The sequence below is a fragment of the Medicago sativa genome, chromosome 6 (genome assembly GCF_051527215.1).
Source record: "Medicago sativa cultivar Bolivia chromosome 6, Bolivia_mono, whole genome shotgun sequence".
Lineage (NCBI taxonomy): Eukaryota > Viridiplantae > Streptophyta > Magnoliopsida > Fabales > Fabaceae > Medicago > Medicago sativa.
In genome coordinates this window covers 45,259,709-45,275,168 of record NC_140754.1, presented here as the reverse complement: position 1 = coordinate 45,275,168, position 15,460 = coordinate 45,259,709, and the positions used below count along the sequence as shown (strand labels likewise).

Below are 15,460 nucleotides of genomic sequence, written 5' to 3'. Positions count from 1 at the left end.
TTTTGCTTTGACTATTTAAGACATTTCATGTTTATGATGATTTTTGACTGTTTATGGGTTAATGATGAAGTAGCACCTTGAAACTTAGTGATTATCTGTTGATTTAACATTAAATATTGCTTTTGAGGTTTGAGGGTGTTACACATCATATACCAACATCGTAAATTCAAACTAATCATCACCTTTATTAATCACTATAATATTAAACATCTTTATTCACATCATCAATATAAATAAACATCTCTTTTTATATCAAACGTATCATTATAACTACATATCGTTATATAATCACTTCATTATATAACATATCCAATTATCACATAAATCTCACATCATTAAACAATTCACCATTTACATTTAGCCAAATAATTCATCATTTACACTTTGCCACATAACTCAACAATTACTCATCACATTCTCATCATTAAATTTTCATCATCATATAATCATCACAATTCATCATTCACTAATTCATCAATTCAATTCATCATATAGTTTCCAACATTCAAGTTTATCAAGGTTACATGCTTATACATACTCTTTAGCCATATGCATGCCATGTACATATTCCTATGTCCGACATCATACATGTTTAACCACTCTTATCAACAAAAAAATCTTTCCAAGGTTATTCAATTTATTGAATTAGCTCAATCTAGGCCAAAAGTCAAGTTTATTAATTTCTATAGGCCACTAAAAAGGATATGCTGAAATTTCATGAAAAATGCAGCATAACCTACGTGTAGTATTTTGATCATAACTTAAGTTCTAGAAATCCAACTGGACTCCATCCAAAGGAAAATGAAATCTAACATCCATATCTATAACTTTCATGAAGACACCTAAGCTCAGTTCGAAACAGAAAGAGGTGAAAAAGGTTGGTTTTCCTAAACTTGGAAAGGGTACACGACCTTGCTGACCCCTGTCTTGTATTTCGATCATATCTTAAGTTATAAATATCCAAATGGAGTCAACCTAAAGGCAAACGAAATCTAACATTCATATCTACAACGCACAGTGAAAATAATCTCCCCCCTTAACTACCCAATTGCTCATAAATCCCATATGGTGAAAATAATATCCCATTACCTCTTAATCTTCAAAGCTATACTCCTACAAGCTTGGGTCTCCCTCTCCTCTTTGATTCTTTGATCTCTCCTCTAATTTCTCTATTGATCCCCTTTTCTCTTCTTTTGCCTCTTGCCTCTATCTCACAACATCTATTCTCTACACAAATAAAAAACTACACAATTAGTTCTCTTAAACCTCTTATTCACTTATACACCTCTATTCTCTTAATTCCTCATAATTTTTTATTTCCATTAACTTCTCAAAAATACCCTTCACTCTTAATTGAGAAAAATACCCTTTACTCCTCAATTTTTAATAAAATCAACTAACACATCAATTCAACCACATTTAAATAAAGTAACAAGCAAATAATTTAAAAATAATACTAGTACTAAAAATCAGGATGTTACATCATTCAATAAAAACCACTTTTTTACAACAAAAAAATAAAATAAAAAAATTCAACTTGTTGGGGCACAACTCTATAAATTGAAATATTTGTTTACAAACTTATTTTCCCTTTTGACACTTATGTTTTCCCTCCTCTAAAAAAAATTAATGTTAAGAATCTAGTCTCAAGAGCTTTTCATTGGTGTTTTTTATTTTTTATTTTATTTAAATTTCAATTTTTAGAAAATTGTAGCAAACACACGTCATTATCTTTAGAGTTAATTGAGTAAATGTTCCCTATAAATATCCAACATTTCATTTATAGACCTTACATAAATAATATCACTATTGATAGGGACTAAAATTGCAACTTTTTTTGGGACAAAAAACGGAATCTGATATTTATGGGAGCCATTTAATTAATTAACTATACTTTAAGGTTGAATTTTTTTTTAAAAAAAAAACTAATTTATTTTTTACAAAAAGTGTAACAAACATCCTTTAAATAGAAAGTTCAAAATATATTTATCTTTTAAGATCATTCATATTCTAGTTTGTTAAAACTCAATTTTCACAAAATATAAATTTGTATACATACATACATATATACATATATATATATATATATATATATATATATATATATATATATATATATATTCGTAGAATATTAGAATATAAGTATGAACAACATAACCTTTCAACAAAAAGGTATGACCAACAAAAAAATTAACTTAAATGATCTAAAACACCAAGGAACAAAATATGAAATGCATACCAATTTATATAATGAAAAATAAATATAAATCAGATTGGAGATTTAGTAATGATGGCATACCTTTGGTACTTCATTGATTTGATAATAAAAATTTATGCTTATTTAAAATCACTGTCAATGTCATGTTCACTTTCATCTTCATTAATTGTTATAAAAACCAAGGTTGATCGAGAAATCAAATTGGCTTGACTAGAATTCAAATGCATAGTTAGACCGGTCATGTCATCAGATCGAGAGTATCATAACCCAATTAGATATTCAAATTAAAGACCTAGTTTTCTTATTAAGTTGCTAATACAATAATATAGTACAGTTAAAACTCTATAAATTAATAATGTCAGGACCGGAGAAATTTATTATTTTAGAGAGTTATTAATTTATCGATAAATTAATAATTATTAATTTAAAGAGTTTTTAAGTAATTATACTGTACTTACCAAAAAAAAAAAAGAATTACGTTGCAGCGAACCTTGGGACTCAACGTAAATTAGTAACTACTGTGTTCATATGCATTGGAAATCAATAATGACTTTTGAAGTATAGTAAATGTAAACAAGAGGAACAAATGTGTTCAATGTATTCTTCATATATTTTTTTTAATTTCTATGAATTATTAATTTATGATTTTCTTGGGACCGAAAATTATAAAGGGATCTCCCGAAAAATTATTATCTTATTATTTTATCGAGTTTTTCAATTTTTTACATTGGCCCAAGTCGGGACCGGACAAATTTATTATTTTAGAGAGTTTATCAATTTACCGAGTATTAAATTAAAGAGTTTCTATTGTAGTAACTGTTGGAGTCACTGAGAATACAACTGAGTAGTACTCTCAGTGACTCCAACAGTTACTACTATATTATTGTACTAGAAACTTCATAAGTAAACTAGTCTTTAATTCAAACATCTGATTGGCTTTTGATACTCTCGATCTGATGACATAACCAATCTAACTATGCATTTGATTTCTACTCAAGCCAGTTTGATCTCTCGATTAATCTTGGTTTTTATAACAGTTGACGAAGATAAAAGTGAACATGACATAGATGGTGATTATATGAAAATAAGCATAAATATTTATTATCGAATCAACAAAGTACCAAAGGTAAGCCACAATACTAAATCTCCAATCTGAGTTATATCTATTTTTCATTATATAAATTGATATAAGCATGTGATATTTTTTTTTCTTGGTGTTTTGGGTCATTTAAGTCAATTTTTTATGTTGTTTATACTTATATTCTACATATATATATATATATATATATATATATATATATATATATTTTGTGAAGATTGAGTTTTAACAAAATATAATAAGAGTCATCTTAAAAAATAAATATAGTTTGAACTTTCAATCTAGAGGATGTTTGTTACACTTTTTGTAAAATATAAATTTATTTTTTTAACAAAAATAATAAACTTTAAGAGTATAGTTAATTAAGTAAATGAACGCTATAAATATTCACATTTCGTTTTTTTTTTTACATTAAAAAATTGAAATTTTAGTCTCTAACAAATGTAATATTATTTATGTAGGGTCTACTATATTACAATGAAAGGGATCAAAAGTGACACGTTGTCATTTTTACATGCAGTAGTGTTGACAATGTGTCTATTTTATTATAATTTTTGAATTCATAACAAACATGAAGATTAATTTAAAAATAGACACATAGCTAACCTGTCAGTTTTCTCCTTCATCGAAGGATCAAAATCACTATCATATTCAGCTTCTGATCTTTCACTTGAATAGGGCTCTATGGCATTGTCAAATTCGTTATTAGGATGTGTAGAATGAAGAGAAATACATTCGTAAAAATATATTCAATTGTGAGAAATGATAATAGTATAAAAAAACACTAAGACAACAAAATAGTATTCTAAAAAAAATGGACATAGTCTAACCTTATTATAATTTTCAATTGTACTTTTTGGAGAAATATCCTTTTCTTTTTCTTTCTTTCTCTTAGTGTTCTTACTTGTTGAAGTGTCTCGAATTTTTTTTTCTGCCCCTATCACAAAAAAAAATGATATATCTGCCTCTAGTTGAAAATTATTGTTGTAAATGCCCTTGTTCTTCATTTGAAATGGCGAGCATCACATTTTTTCAACCCTCCTCTGCAAGCTTGCAGGCTTTCTCAGACTTTCTCTGTGTGTTCCTAATTTCATTTGGCGAGCATGAATATTTAAGGTATTTTTCTTGTTCTTTCTTGCATGTTAATTTTTTTTTCCATGTTCCACATATGAAATGGCGAGCATGCCATTGTTGGTTTTTTTAGTATTTTTTTTGCTTGCCCTTTGAAATGGCGAGCATGGGGGCAACAAAAATTTGACTACGGTTGCCAATTTATAAAACCCATAAATTATGTTTTTGAAAGAGAAGAAGAAACAAATCCAGCTTAAGACAATACAAGATGAAAAAGTTTGGAGGTGATCATGACCCACAACATACAAAGGGTCATTAACTTTAAGATATTTTTATAAGAAATGAGTCACTCATGAGAGAGCAACAATGCTCGCCATTTCAAAGGGCAAGCAAAAAAAAATACTAAAAAAACCAACAATGGCATGCTCGCCATTTCATATGTGGAACATGGAAAAAAAAAAAATTAACATGCTCGCCATTTGAAAGAAAGAACAAGAAAAATACCTTAAATATTCATGCTCGCCAAATGAAATTAGGAACACACAGAGAAAGTCTGAGAAAGCCTGCAAGCTTGCAGAGGAGGGTTGAAAAAATGTGATGCTCGCCATTTCAAATGAAGAACAAGGACATTTACAATAATAATTTTCAACTAGGGGCAGATATATCATTTTTTTTTTGTGATAGGGGCAGAAAAAAAAATTTCGTTTATCTGTCAAACTTATTAGACTAATACAACGTCTTTGACAGTTCGACAACAAGGTGGTAAACCTTTAACGTTGCCAGCCATAATACTTGCAATAATAACAACTAATATAAAAACCTTAAAGAACATCTTCAATGCAAATTCCATTGTAACTAAATTGTGTTTGTAATGAAAAGAAAATAGATATCTTACAATGAAGAGTATGTTAAAGAAATATGTACTTATTTATAGGCAACGCATGATTCCTCTGAAATATTATAATTAAAATTATTAGAACATTATTAATGTTTAAACTATTTTAGTATATTTTTTTATATGTTGACTGAATTTATATTTTTCTTTTGTAGGAATGTTGACTTAATTTATATGTTCACACTATTATTTTATTATTCCTTTGAATATAAGTATTAAAGAACATTATTAATGTTTAAACTATTTTAGTATATTTTTTTTTTGGCTTAAATGCACTTTTCACCCCCTCTTTTCAAAAAATGGATTTTATGCCAATTTCTCAGTCTCTGATGGTATAAACTGACATGGGGATAGAAGGATGCTGATAAGTGGAGTCCAAACTTGCATGGTGTCCAAACTGACATGATAAGTGGAGTCCAAACTGATAAGTGGATCCTTCTTTAGGGGGACAAAAGTTACACCATGTCAGTTTGGACTCCACTTATCAGCATCCTTCTATCCCCATGTCAGTTTACACCATCAGAGACTGAGAAATTCTCATAATCTCCATCAAAATCAGCTAATCAAAAGAGGGTCAAAAGTTAGGGGGTCAGAATATCCATTTTTTTTTAAAGAGGGCCAAAATCGCAACTTTTTGAAACATAGGGGGTGAAAAGTGCATTTAAGCCTTTCTTTTTATATGTTGACTGAATTTATATTTTTCCTTTTGTAGGAATGTTGACTTAATTTATATGTTCACACTATTATTTTATTATGCCTTTGAATATAAGTATTAAATTTATAATCATATCTATGAAGCCCGAATACATGGTACGGGTGTGATATGGCTACGCGGATATGTGAAATTTGTAAATTTTAAGATACAATACGGTTAAAATACATACTAAAACTTATATGGAGAATGCTAACCAGTGCCTCAAGGGCAATGGTTAAGCATATAAAACAAGTAAGTTTTCATAAAAAAGTTGTGTAATCATTACTTTATCAAAGATAACATCTTATTTTTCAAGACAAAATTTCTATTTGTAGATTCCTTAATCATTGTCTTGAGGGCACTGGTTAGCAAGACTCAACTTATATTCATGTAAAATACTTGAGAAAATAAGCATTGATTACTCTTTATTACTTATACTTCATACGAAAGTTGACAACATTCCATGCCATTTTTTCGTGTCTACTCTTTGTGTATAATCGACAAAAATCAAGTATTAACCTCAACATTGTAGTAGTGACACAAGGTTGAAGTAATACCGTACAATTTTATGAAGATCCCTTGCTATTCAAATTAACTTCCTGACAAATCATTGCCACCGTTTTCTCTACTTGCTGAGAATAGCCATCCATAGTTTTAAGTCAGACATGTGATTTCATCTCTGCATTATAAGGGAAAATAAAAATTCAATAAACTTTAGATGATGAAAAATCAATAAACTAATCATTCAATCAATTATGTACACCTCTGACTTTACATAAAATTTTGTACAAATTTTGAAGTACGTACAGAATTAAGGTAAATTTAGTACTAAAGTGTTTTAATAGGAGAGAGATATACATATAATTGTTTTTCTTTTTGGTTAAAAGATCTACATGTATTTTAAATGTTCAAAATTATTTTTTTCTTGTACTCTACTTAACCTGCATTCATTTGTTATTAAACAAAATATCTACGATAAAAGAATAATCTAAAATTAAGTGATCTGATCTAAAAGAGAAAATAATAAAAGTACCAAAGGCAAATCTACATAACTATTCCAAGAATTTAACAAGCATTTTTTTCCAAAATATAATATCAAAGGAAAATCTACATAATTGCCCTTTCATATAAAAGTAAAACAATAATTACTAGCTATCATAGCGAACCTCGGGCCTCACAATTGCCATAGAAGCTTTAGACATTTGGTTAACTTGATTTCAGTCGGCAGCAAAGTAATAATAACAAATTCATGTGGTTGAAAGTGGTGCCTCTCAAAGTGTCTATTTTTGCGTGGCATCTGTTTTTAAATTGAATTCCAACAAGAGACAAGCTTTTCCAAAGGCGCTTGTTACTAGCTTCCGAATAGAGTTGTGTTACAAATTGTGGTTTGAATGAGGACAGAGATAATTTATTTCTAAATTGCGGTTTTTTGGAGGAATGTGGCAACTCATTGTGGGATGGTTTGGCTTTTCAACAGTTTTTCATAGCTCTTTTCAAAATCATTTTCATCAGTTTGGAGGGCTTCGTGGCTTTTCAAAAAAGTCAATTGAATCTATGAACATTATTTGAATGTCAGTTGTCTGGGTAATTTGGAAAGAGCGTTGATGACAGTGCATCAACATTAGTTATTTAGTCATATTTAGGTCTTTATTATAGCACTTAGAGAGTCAACTGCAATGAATTCATGGTGAAATCAAACCAAAACAGGAACAAGAGCTCAAGAGAAGAAACAAGAAAATATTGCCCAAGTATAAGCAAACGTGCCACGTTGATAACTGGTCGTGGCACGTTGGAACGATGTGGAGTTCATGGTGACAATCTGGAAATTTCGTGGCACGAAGGAAGACACAACGTGCCACGATGGGTTGATGAACTTGCTGCCACGTCAGATTAATGAAGGTATCGTGCCACGATGGTCCCGTAACGTGGCACGATGGTGGGCTTTTCTGAAACCCTAATTTTCTTTCTATAAATATCCAGCTGCTAGCAAGGGTTTTGGCACTGATTATTATTGCGATTTTGAGCACTAAGGACGACAGGAGACCAAGGAACGAGCCCTGAATCTCATACCAACACCCCGTTGGTTAGATTTATGTATGTTTTCTCTTGTTATTTCTCATGATCGTTTAGCTATGAGTAGCTAAACCTTTAGTTTGGTTAAGCCATGATGAAACTCTTGTAATATATGATTTTGTAGTTAAACTCTCTCTATAATCAATGCTGTTCAGTTTTTATTCAGAATTACTTGTGTTTATTGCTTTTCATGATTATTGTTTTGTATGACTACTAGCCCTAGCTTCTTGCAATCACATGAATTGATCTTAGGAATTGAATGACTACTAGCCCTAGCTTTTAATCCTGAAATAGTAATTTTGTTTAACTCAACACTAGGAACCTAGAGATAGGAAATTGAGGGTTATGATACATGAATTAACGTTCCAAAATTGCTTCCGCGGTTATTCAATCACGTTAAGAGATTAATAGGGTTATAACTTAGGAAAGGGCTTTGATGCGAGAGATTGATCAAAGTCACTTAGTTAATTTATCGTAAAAACTGAGTAGTAATTGAGAGTAGAGAAAGGAAGACTTTTTCATATAAAGCAATAGTGGATTCACCGGCTTAACCATTCATCTCAATATAATTTTCTTTCAAACTCTTTCAACTTTAATCAACTCTGATTAAAACAAACTTTTTCTGCCTAGGGCAACCAAATATAATTTTTACACATCCTAACGTATACCGTACTTGTTATAATTGAAACTGACACAGTCCTTGTGGATCGATATTTATTACTACTTCGATAGTTTTTGGTACACTTGCCAGATATCTATTAGGTTTTTGGCGCCGTTGCCGGGGACTGTTGATTTATTTCAACAAGGCAATTACGTTATAATTTAGGATTTCTGTAATTTTATTTTCTGTTTTTAGTTTTATTTTTCTGTTTCAGTATTCATTTGATTACTTTGTATTGTGCAGTGCTACTAAGGTATTTGCTGTTTATGCGAGGTAAAGGGACCTCCAAAGATCTCGAATTCAATCCGGAAATAGAAAGGACTGCTAGAGCACTCCGAAAAGCTGCCCGGTTGAAAAGGTTGTCTCATTCCGTTCCACCGGGTGTTCGAGAACAAATACCTGAGCCACTCTCACTTGAATCTGAAACATCTGCTTCTCCTCAATCTGCTATCATGGGAGAACCTGCACCAAGACCAAAGCTAGGGGACTACGGGTTAGCAACTCATCGCGGTCAACTGACCCACACTTTTCAACCAGCTAACGCCGTTGCTTTCAACATCAAGACAACTGTCCTCAACAGTTTGAGGGACAAGCAATTCGATGGGACTGAAGCTATGAGTCCTGATGAACACTTGAGCCGCTTTGCTGAAACTTGCGAGTTTTGTGTGCAACCAGCCACCGTGACTGAAGTACAAAAGAAACTAAGGCTGTTCCCTTTCACCTTGATGGGAAGAGCAAAAGATTGGTTGCTAACAATTCCAAACGGGACTGTCCAAACATGGGAAGAGTTAGAGCTGAAGTTCTTGGAGAAATATTTCCCTATGTCTAAATATTGGGAAAAGAAGATGGAGATCTCTAACTTCAAGCAAGGAGAAGGTGAATCATTGTATGATGCTTGGGAGCGATTCAATTTGCTTCTGAAGAGATGCCCTAATCATGAGTTCACCGAGAAACAATACCTCCAAATCTTCACTGAGGGGGTGACAACAAACACTAGAATGTTCTTAGATGCTTCCGCGGGAGGAAGTCTTAAGAGCAAGACTGATCATGAAGTTCAAGCCTTAATTGAAAATATGGCGGGCAATGAATATCGTGCTGAAGCTAAGAAGAAAGAAAGAGGAGTGTTTAGGGTAAGTGAACAAACAACAATCCTAGCTAACCAAGCAGCCATGAACAAACAAATAGAGGCTCTAACTAAGGAGTTTCAAGGGTTTACTTTGGCTCATAAGCAACAACAGGTGGCTGCAATCAAATGTGACTTATGCGGTGAAGAACATCCCAATGGTGAATGTGTTCCAGAAGGATCAAGTGAGGAAGCTAATTTCATGGGAGGTTATCAAAGGCAAAATCAATACTACATCTCAGGTATCAACAAGCATCCAAATCTCAGTTACTCAAATAACAACGCTTTGAACTCTCAGATGCTTAATCCTCCACAACAACAACAACAAAGGAAGCCTTCAGCTCTTGAGGAAACTATGATGAACTTTATGAAGATGACTCAAGGCAACTTTGAAGAGATGAAGAAGAGTCAAGAGGCTGAGAGAAAGAACAATGAAGCCTCCAGGAAGATGCTTGAAACTCAACTTGGGCAATTAGCTAAACAATTGGCTGAACAAAACAAAGGCGGATTCTCAGGTAACACACAAGACAACCCTAAAAATGAGTCTTGCAATGCTATTGAGTTGAGGAGCAATAAGGTCTTGACATCTCCAGTCCCAAAAGTTCCAAAGAAAGCTGATGAAGTAGTAGTGGAGGAAGAAGAAGAAGGTGTAGTTGAAAAAGATAATGATCAAGGAGTAGTTGAAAATGAAAGGAAGAAAACATTAGAGGGAGAAAAAAGTGAGAAATTGATTGATGAAGATTCAATCTTGATGAAGTCTAAGAGTCAAATATTGAAGGATGGAGATCAGCCACAAGTTGTTCCATCATATGTGAAGCTTCCATACCCTCACTTAGCCAAAAAGAATAAGAAGGAGGAAGGTCAATTCAAGAAGTTCATGGAGCTTTTCTCACAACTTCAGGTGAACATTCCCTTTGGTGAAGCTCTTGATCAAATGCCCATGTATGTTAAGTTCATGAAAGACTTGCTGACTCGAAGAAGGAAACCAAAAGATGATGCAAACATTGCACTTTCAGAAAATTGTAGTGCAATTCTTCAAAAGAAACTTCCACCCAAATTAAAAGATCCAGGTGCTTTCACTATTCCTTGTTCTATTGGACCGGTAGACATTGGTAGAGCGTTGTGTGATTTAGGGGCAAGTATCAACTTGATGCCTCTTTCAATGATGAAGAAGCTTGGATGTGGGGAGCCAAAGCCAACAAGAATGACCATTACTCTAGTTGATCGGTCAATCTCTTACCCTTTTGGTATACTTGAAGATGTGCTAGTTAAGGTCAATGAGCTAATATTTCCTGCTGATTTTGTAATCCTAGACATGGCTGAAGATGAAGACATGCCACTCATTCTTGGAAGACCTTTCCTTGCAACCGGTCGAGCTTTGATTGATGTTGAAATGGGCCAGCTTATGTTGAGATTCCACAACGAGCAAGTTGTGTTTAATATTTTTCAAGCCATGAAACATCAAGCTGAAAATCCTAAGTGCTACCGAATTGATGTTGTTGATGAGATAATTGAAGATGATTCTCGTAAGCCTCAACCAACACAACCTTTAGAGAGAACATTAGTTAATTCTATAGAGAATGATGAAGATACTGAAGATATTGAGGTAAAGGACTGTGTCAAGCAACTTGAGGCAAGCAAGCAACAAATGCACCGCCCGCCACTTGAAAACATACTTGGTGAAAAATATGGGGGATCGGAAACATTGAACAATGAAAAAGAAAAAAATCCAGAGTTAAAAGAACTCCCTCCACACTTGAAGTATGTCTTTCTTAGTGAGGATTTTTCCAAACCAGCAATCATCAGTAATACATTGACACCTTTAGAGGAAGAGAAACTAATGAGGGTGTTGAAAAGTAATCAAGGCGCATTGGGATGGAGCATTTCTGATCTAAAGGGTATTAGTCCAGCCTATTGCATGCACAAAATACATATGGAGGCTGAATATAAACCTGTGGTTCAACCTCAAAGAAGACTAAACCCAACAATGAAGGAAGTTGTCAAGAAGGAAGTATTAAAATTGCTCGATGCAGGTATGATTTACCCTATTTCTGATAGCTCTTGGGTAAGTCCTGTTCATGTGGTGCCTAAGAAGGGAGGAATGACGGTAGTGGCTAATGAAAAGAATGAATTGATACCCACACGTACCGTCACCGGTTGGAGAATGTGCATAGACTACCGGAGGCTGAATTTTGCAACAAGGAAAGATCACTTTCCATTACCATTCATGGATCAAATGCTAGAGAGATTGGCTGGTCAAGCCTTTTACTGCTTCTTGGATGGGTATTCAGGGTATAATCAGATTGCATTGGCTCCGGAAGATCAAGAAAAGACTGCTTTCACCTGTCCGTTTGGTATATTTGCTTATAGGAGAATGCCCTTTGGGCTGTGTAATGCGTCGGCGACCTTTCAAAGGTGTATGCTCTCCATCTTCTCTGACATGATAGAGAAGAACATTGAGGTATTCATGGACGACTTTTCTGTGTTTGGTAAGTCTTTCGACCAATGCTTGTTCCACTTAAATGAAGTACTAAAAAGATGCACCAAAACTAACCTTGTTTTAAATTGGGAAAAATGTCATTTTATGGTTACCGAAGGTATAGTTTTGGGACATAAAATAAGTGCTAAGGGCATAGAAGTGGATCAAGCAAAGATAGAGGTTATAGAGAAACTTCCACCACCTGTTAATGTTAAGGGAGTTAGGAGTTTCTTGGGGCATGCCGGCTTCTATCGGCGTTTTATAAAAGATTTTTCAAAAATTTCTAAGCCCCTTTGTAACATCTTGGTCAAAGAAAATGATTTTGATTTTGATTCTGAGTGTTTAAATGCTTTTTCTTTGATTAAAACCAAGTTTGTGACTGCACCAATAATCATTACACCCGATTGGGATTTACCGTTTGAACTTATGTGCGATGCAAGTGATTATGCCGTTGGTGCAGTCTTAGGCCAACGAAAGAACAGATTTTTCCATGCAATTTACTATGCAAGCAAGGTTTTAAATGAAAATCAAGTTAACTATTCCACTACTGAAAAGGAGTTGCTTGCAGTAATATTTGCATTGGAGAAATTTCTTTCTTATCTAATAGGCTCCAAAGTCATTATTTTTTCAGATCATGCATCTCTTAAATATCTCTTGACAAAAGGTGATTCAAAGCCTCGGCTGTTGAGGTGGATCCTATTATTGCAAGAATTTGATCTAGAGATTCGTGACAAGAAAGGAGTGGAGAATGTAGTAGCTGATCACCTTTCAAGGTTGGAAAATGAGGAGGTGACGAAGAAAGAGAAGGCTATCACAGCAGAATTCCCGGATGAAAAGCTGATGACGATTGAAGAAAGGCCTTGGTTTGCCGACATGGCGAATTTTAAGGCCGGTAATATAATTCCGGATGACATGGAACAACACCAGAGGAAAAAGTTTTTCAAGGATGCAAACCACTATCTGTGGGATGAGCCTTATTTATTTAAGGTAAGTGCTGACGGTTTGATTAGACGTTGTGTTGCAGGTACGGAAGCTAATAGTATCATGTGGCACTGCCATAGCTCAGCTTATGGGGGCCACCATAGTGGAGAAAGAACCGCTGCGAAAATCTTGCAAAGTGGCTTCTGGTGGCCCACTCTCTTCAAGGATTGCCAAGAGTTCGTAAAGAGGTGTGATGAATGCCAAAGAACAGGTAGTATCTCAAAGAGGAATGAAATGCCCCTAACTGGAATCATTGAAGTTGAACCTTTTGATTGTTGGGGCATAGATTTTATGGGACCATTTCCCTCCTCTTACTCTTATCTCCATATACTTGTATGTGTTGACTATGTTACCAAGTGGGTTGAAGTGATACCATGTGTTGCTAATGATGCTAAAACTGTGGTTAATTTCTTGAAGAAAAATATTTTCACTAGGTTTGGAACCCCTAGAGTTTTGATCAGTGATGGGGGGAAGCACTTTTGCAACAATCTTCTTGAAACTGTGCTTAAAAAGTTTAATATCAAACATAAAGTTGCAACTCCCTATCATCCTCAAACTAGTGGTCAAGCGGAGGTTTCAAACCGTCAGTTGAAACAAATTTTGGAGAAAACTGTAGCGTCTTCTAGGAAAGATTGGTCTAGGAAGTTAGATGACGCTCTTTAGGCATATAGAACTGCGTTTAAAACGCACCTTGGGATGTCCCCTTATCAGTTGGTTTACGGAAAGGCTTGTCATCTCCCGGTTGAATTGGAACATAAAGCTTACTGGGCTATCAAAGCCCTAAATTTTGATCAAACTTTAGCTGGAAAGAAAAGGTTATTAAAACTTAATGAGCTAGAGGAGATGAGATTGCGTGCGTATGAGAACGCCGTAATTTACAAAGAGAGAACTAAGAGGTATCATGACAAGGGGTTGGTGAGGAGAGAATTTTATATTGGACAACTTGTTTTGCTGTTTAATTCCAGGTTGAAGTTATTTCCCGGGAAGTTAAAATCCAAGTGGTCCGGACCATTCGTGATTGTAGATATGTCTCCTTATGGAGCAGTGGAGCTTAGTAAGCCTGGTGAGCAAGAAACTTTCAAGGTAAACGCACAAAGGCTGAAACCATACCTTGGAGGTGAACTCCCAAAGAATAGAGCGGGAGTGGTGTTGAATGATCCTTAGGGGTCATCATAAGTCAAGCTAGTGACGGTAAAGAAGCGCTGGATGGGAGGCAACCCATCGGATTTAAATCCACTCAGGTATTGTTTTTATTTATTTATTTATTGCATTTTCATAAAACAAAAACATCAAAAATATTTTTAGAAAGTTGAAAAGATTTTTTTTTGAAAACCTAGATCATCGTGGCACGATGGTTCTTCATTGTGGCACATTTTGAGAGTAGCTTCAACATGGTTCGCCACTGGAATTTTCGTGGCACGTACCCTCTCAAAACGTGGCACGTTTGCTGGAAGAACTATGAACGTGGCACGATGGGACTATGAACGTGGCACGTTGCTGCCCAGAACTATGATCGTGCCACGTTTTCTTGCATCGTGGCACGTGAGTGGGAAGTTTTGAAATCATTTGACTGTTACAAATAGCTTCGTGGCACGATCTGAACCAAACGTGGCACGATGCACTTTGCCTATATATACATAGTTCACAAATTTCTCACCATTCCCATTTTCCCTACCAAAACTCTGCCAAATTTTCGTCTCACTCATCTTCAACCTCAAAACTTTGTCCTTTAACCTCAATTCATCATCTCCATCACCCCTACAAACAACCTAACCCATACATATATTCAACCCATTAATCTTTAACCTCAAATTCAACCAAACCCTTTTCTCACTAACCCTAACCCCAAATCTTCATCTTCCTCTATCCCAAAACATCCAAACCATATAATCTAACTTTACAAATGGCCTCAGCATCCAACAAACGTTCCAGAACAACCCGTAACACTCAATTAACCCAACCACCACCTGAACCCACTTATGAGAAATTCGAAGATGACGTGCATGCTGAACGGTTCGAGAAAATTAAAGGATTCAAGTTTTCTGGCGAACGTAAGTTCGATTTCATCAATCTCCAGAGGTATCCACAATTTGAAACTACTATGAATGCCCTTGGGTGGAAAAGCTTGAACAACATGGTGACTAAAGAGGGCAATCGTACTATTGC

At 34.4% G+C, this 15,460-nt stretch overlaps 1 protein-coding gene and 1 non-coding gene across 2 annotated transcripts; one reads left to right on the top strand and one right to left on the bottom strand.

Annotated features, from left to right (window-relative positions):
* The first annotated feature begins 8,977 nt into the window (after positions 1 to 8,977).
* On the top strand, positions 8,978 to 14,458 carry LOC146915472 (uncharacterized). Its single transcript, XM_085721358.1, has 7 exons — positions 8,978 to 9,280; positions 10,592 to 10,694; positions 10,758 to 10,973; positions 11,286 to 12,188; positions 13,035 to 13,300; positions 14,006 to 14,190; positions 14,260 to 14,458. Exons 1-7 carry the CDS (start codon positions 8,978 to 8,980, stop codon positions 14,456 to 14,458), a joined length of 2,175 nt encoding a protein of 724 aa, XP_085577484.1.
* LOC146915473 (small nucleolar RNA R71) lies at positions 9,549 to 9,654 on the bottom strand. The gene has a single exon (XR_015017255.1). It is a non-coding gene; the product is annotated as a small nucleolar RNA R71 (small nucleolar RNA).
* Positions 14,459 to 15,460: the final 1,002 nt, after the last annotated feature.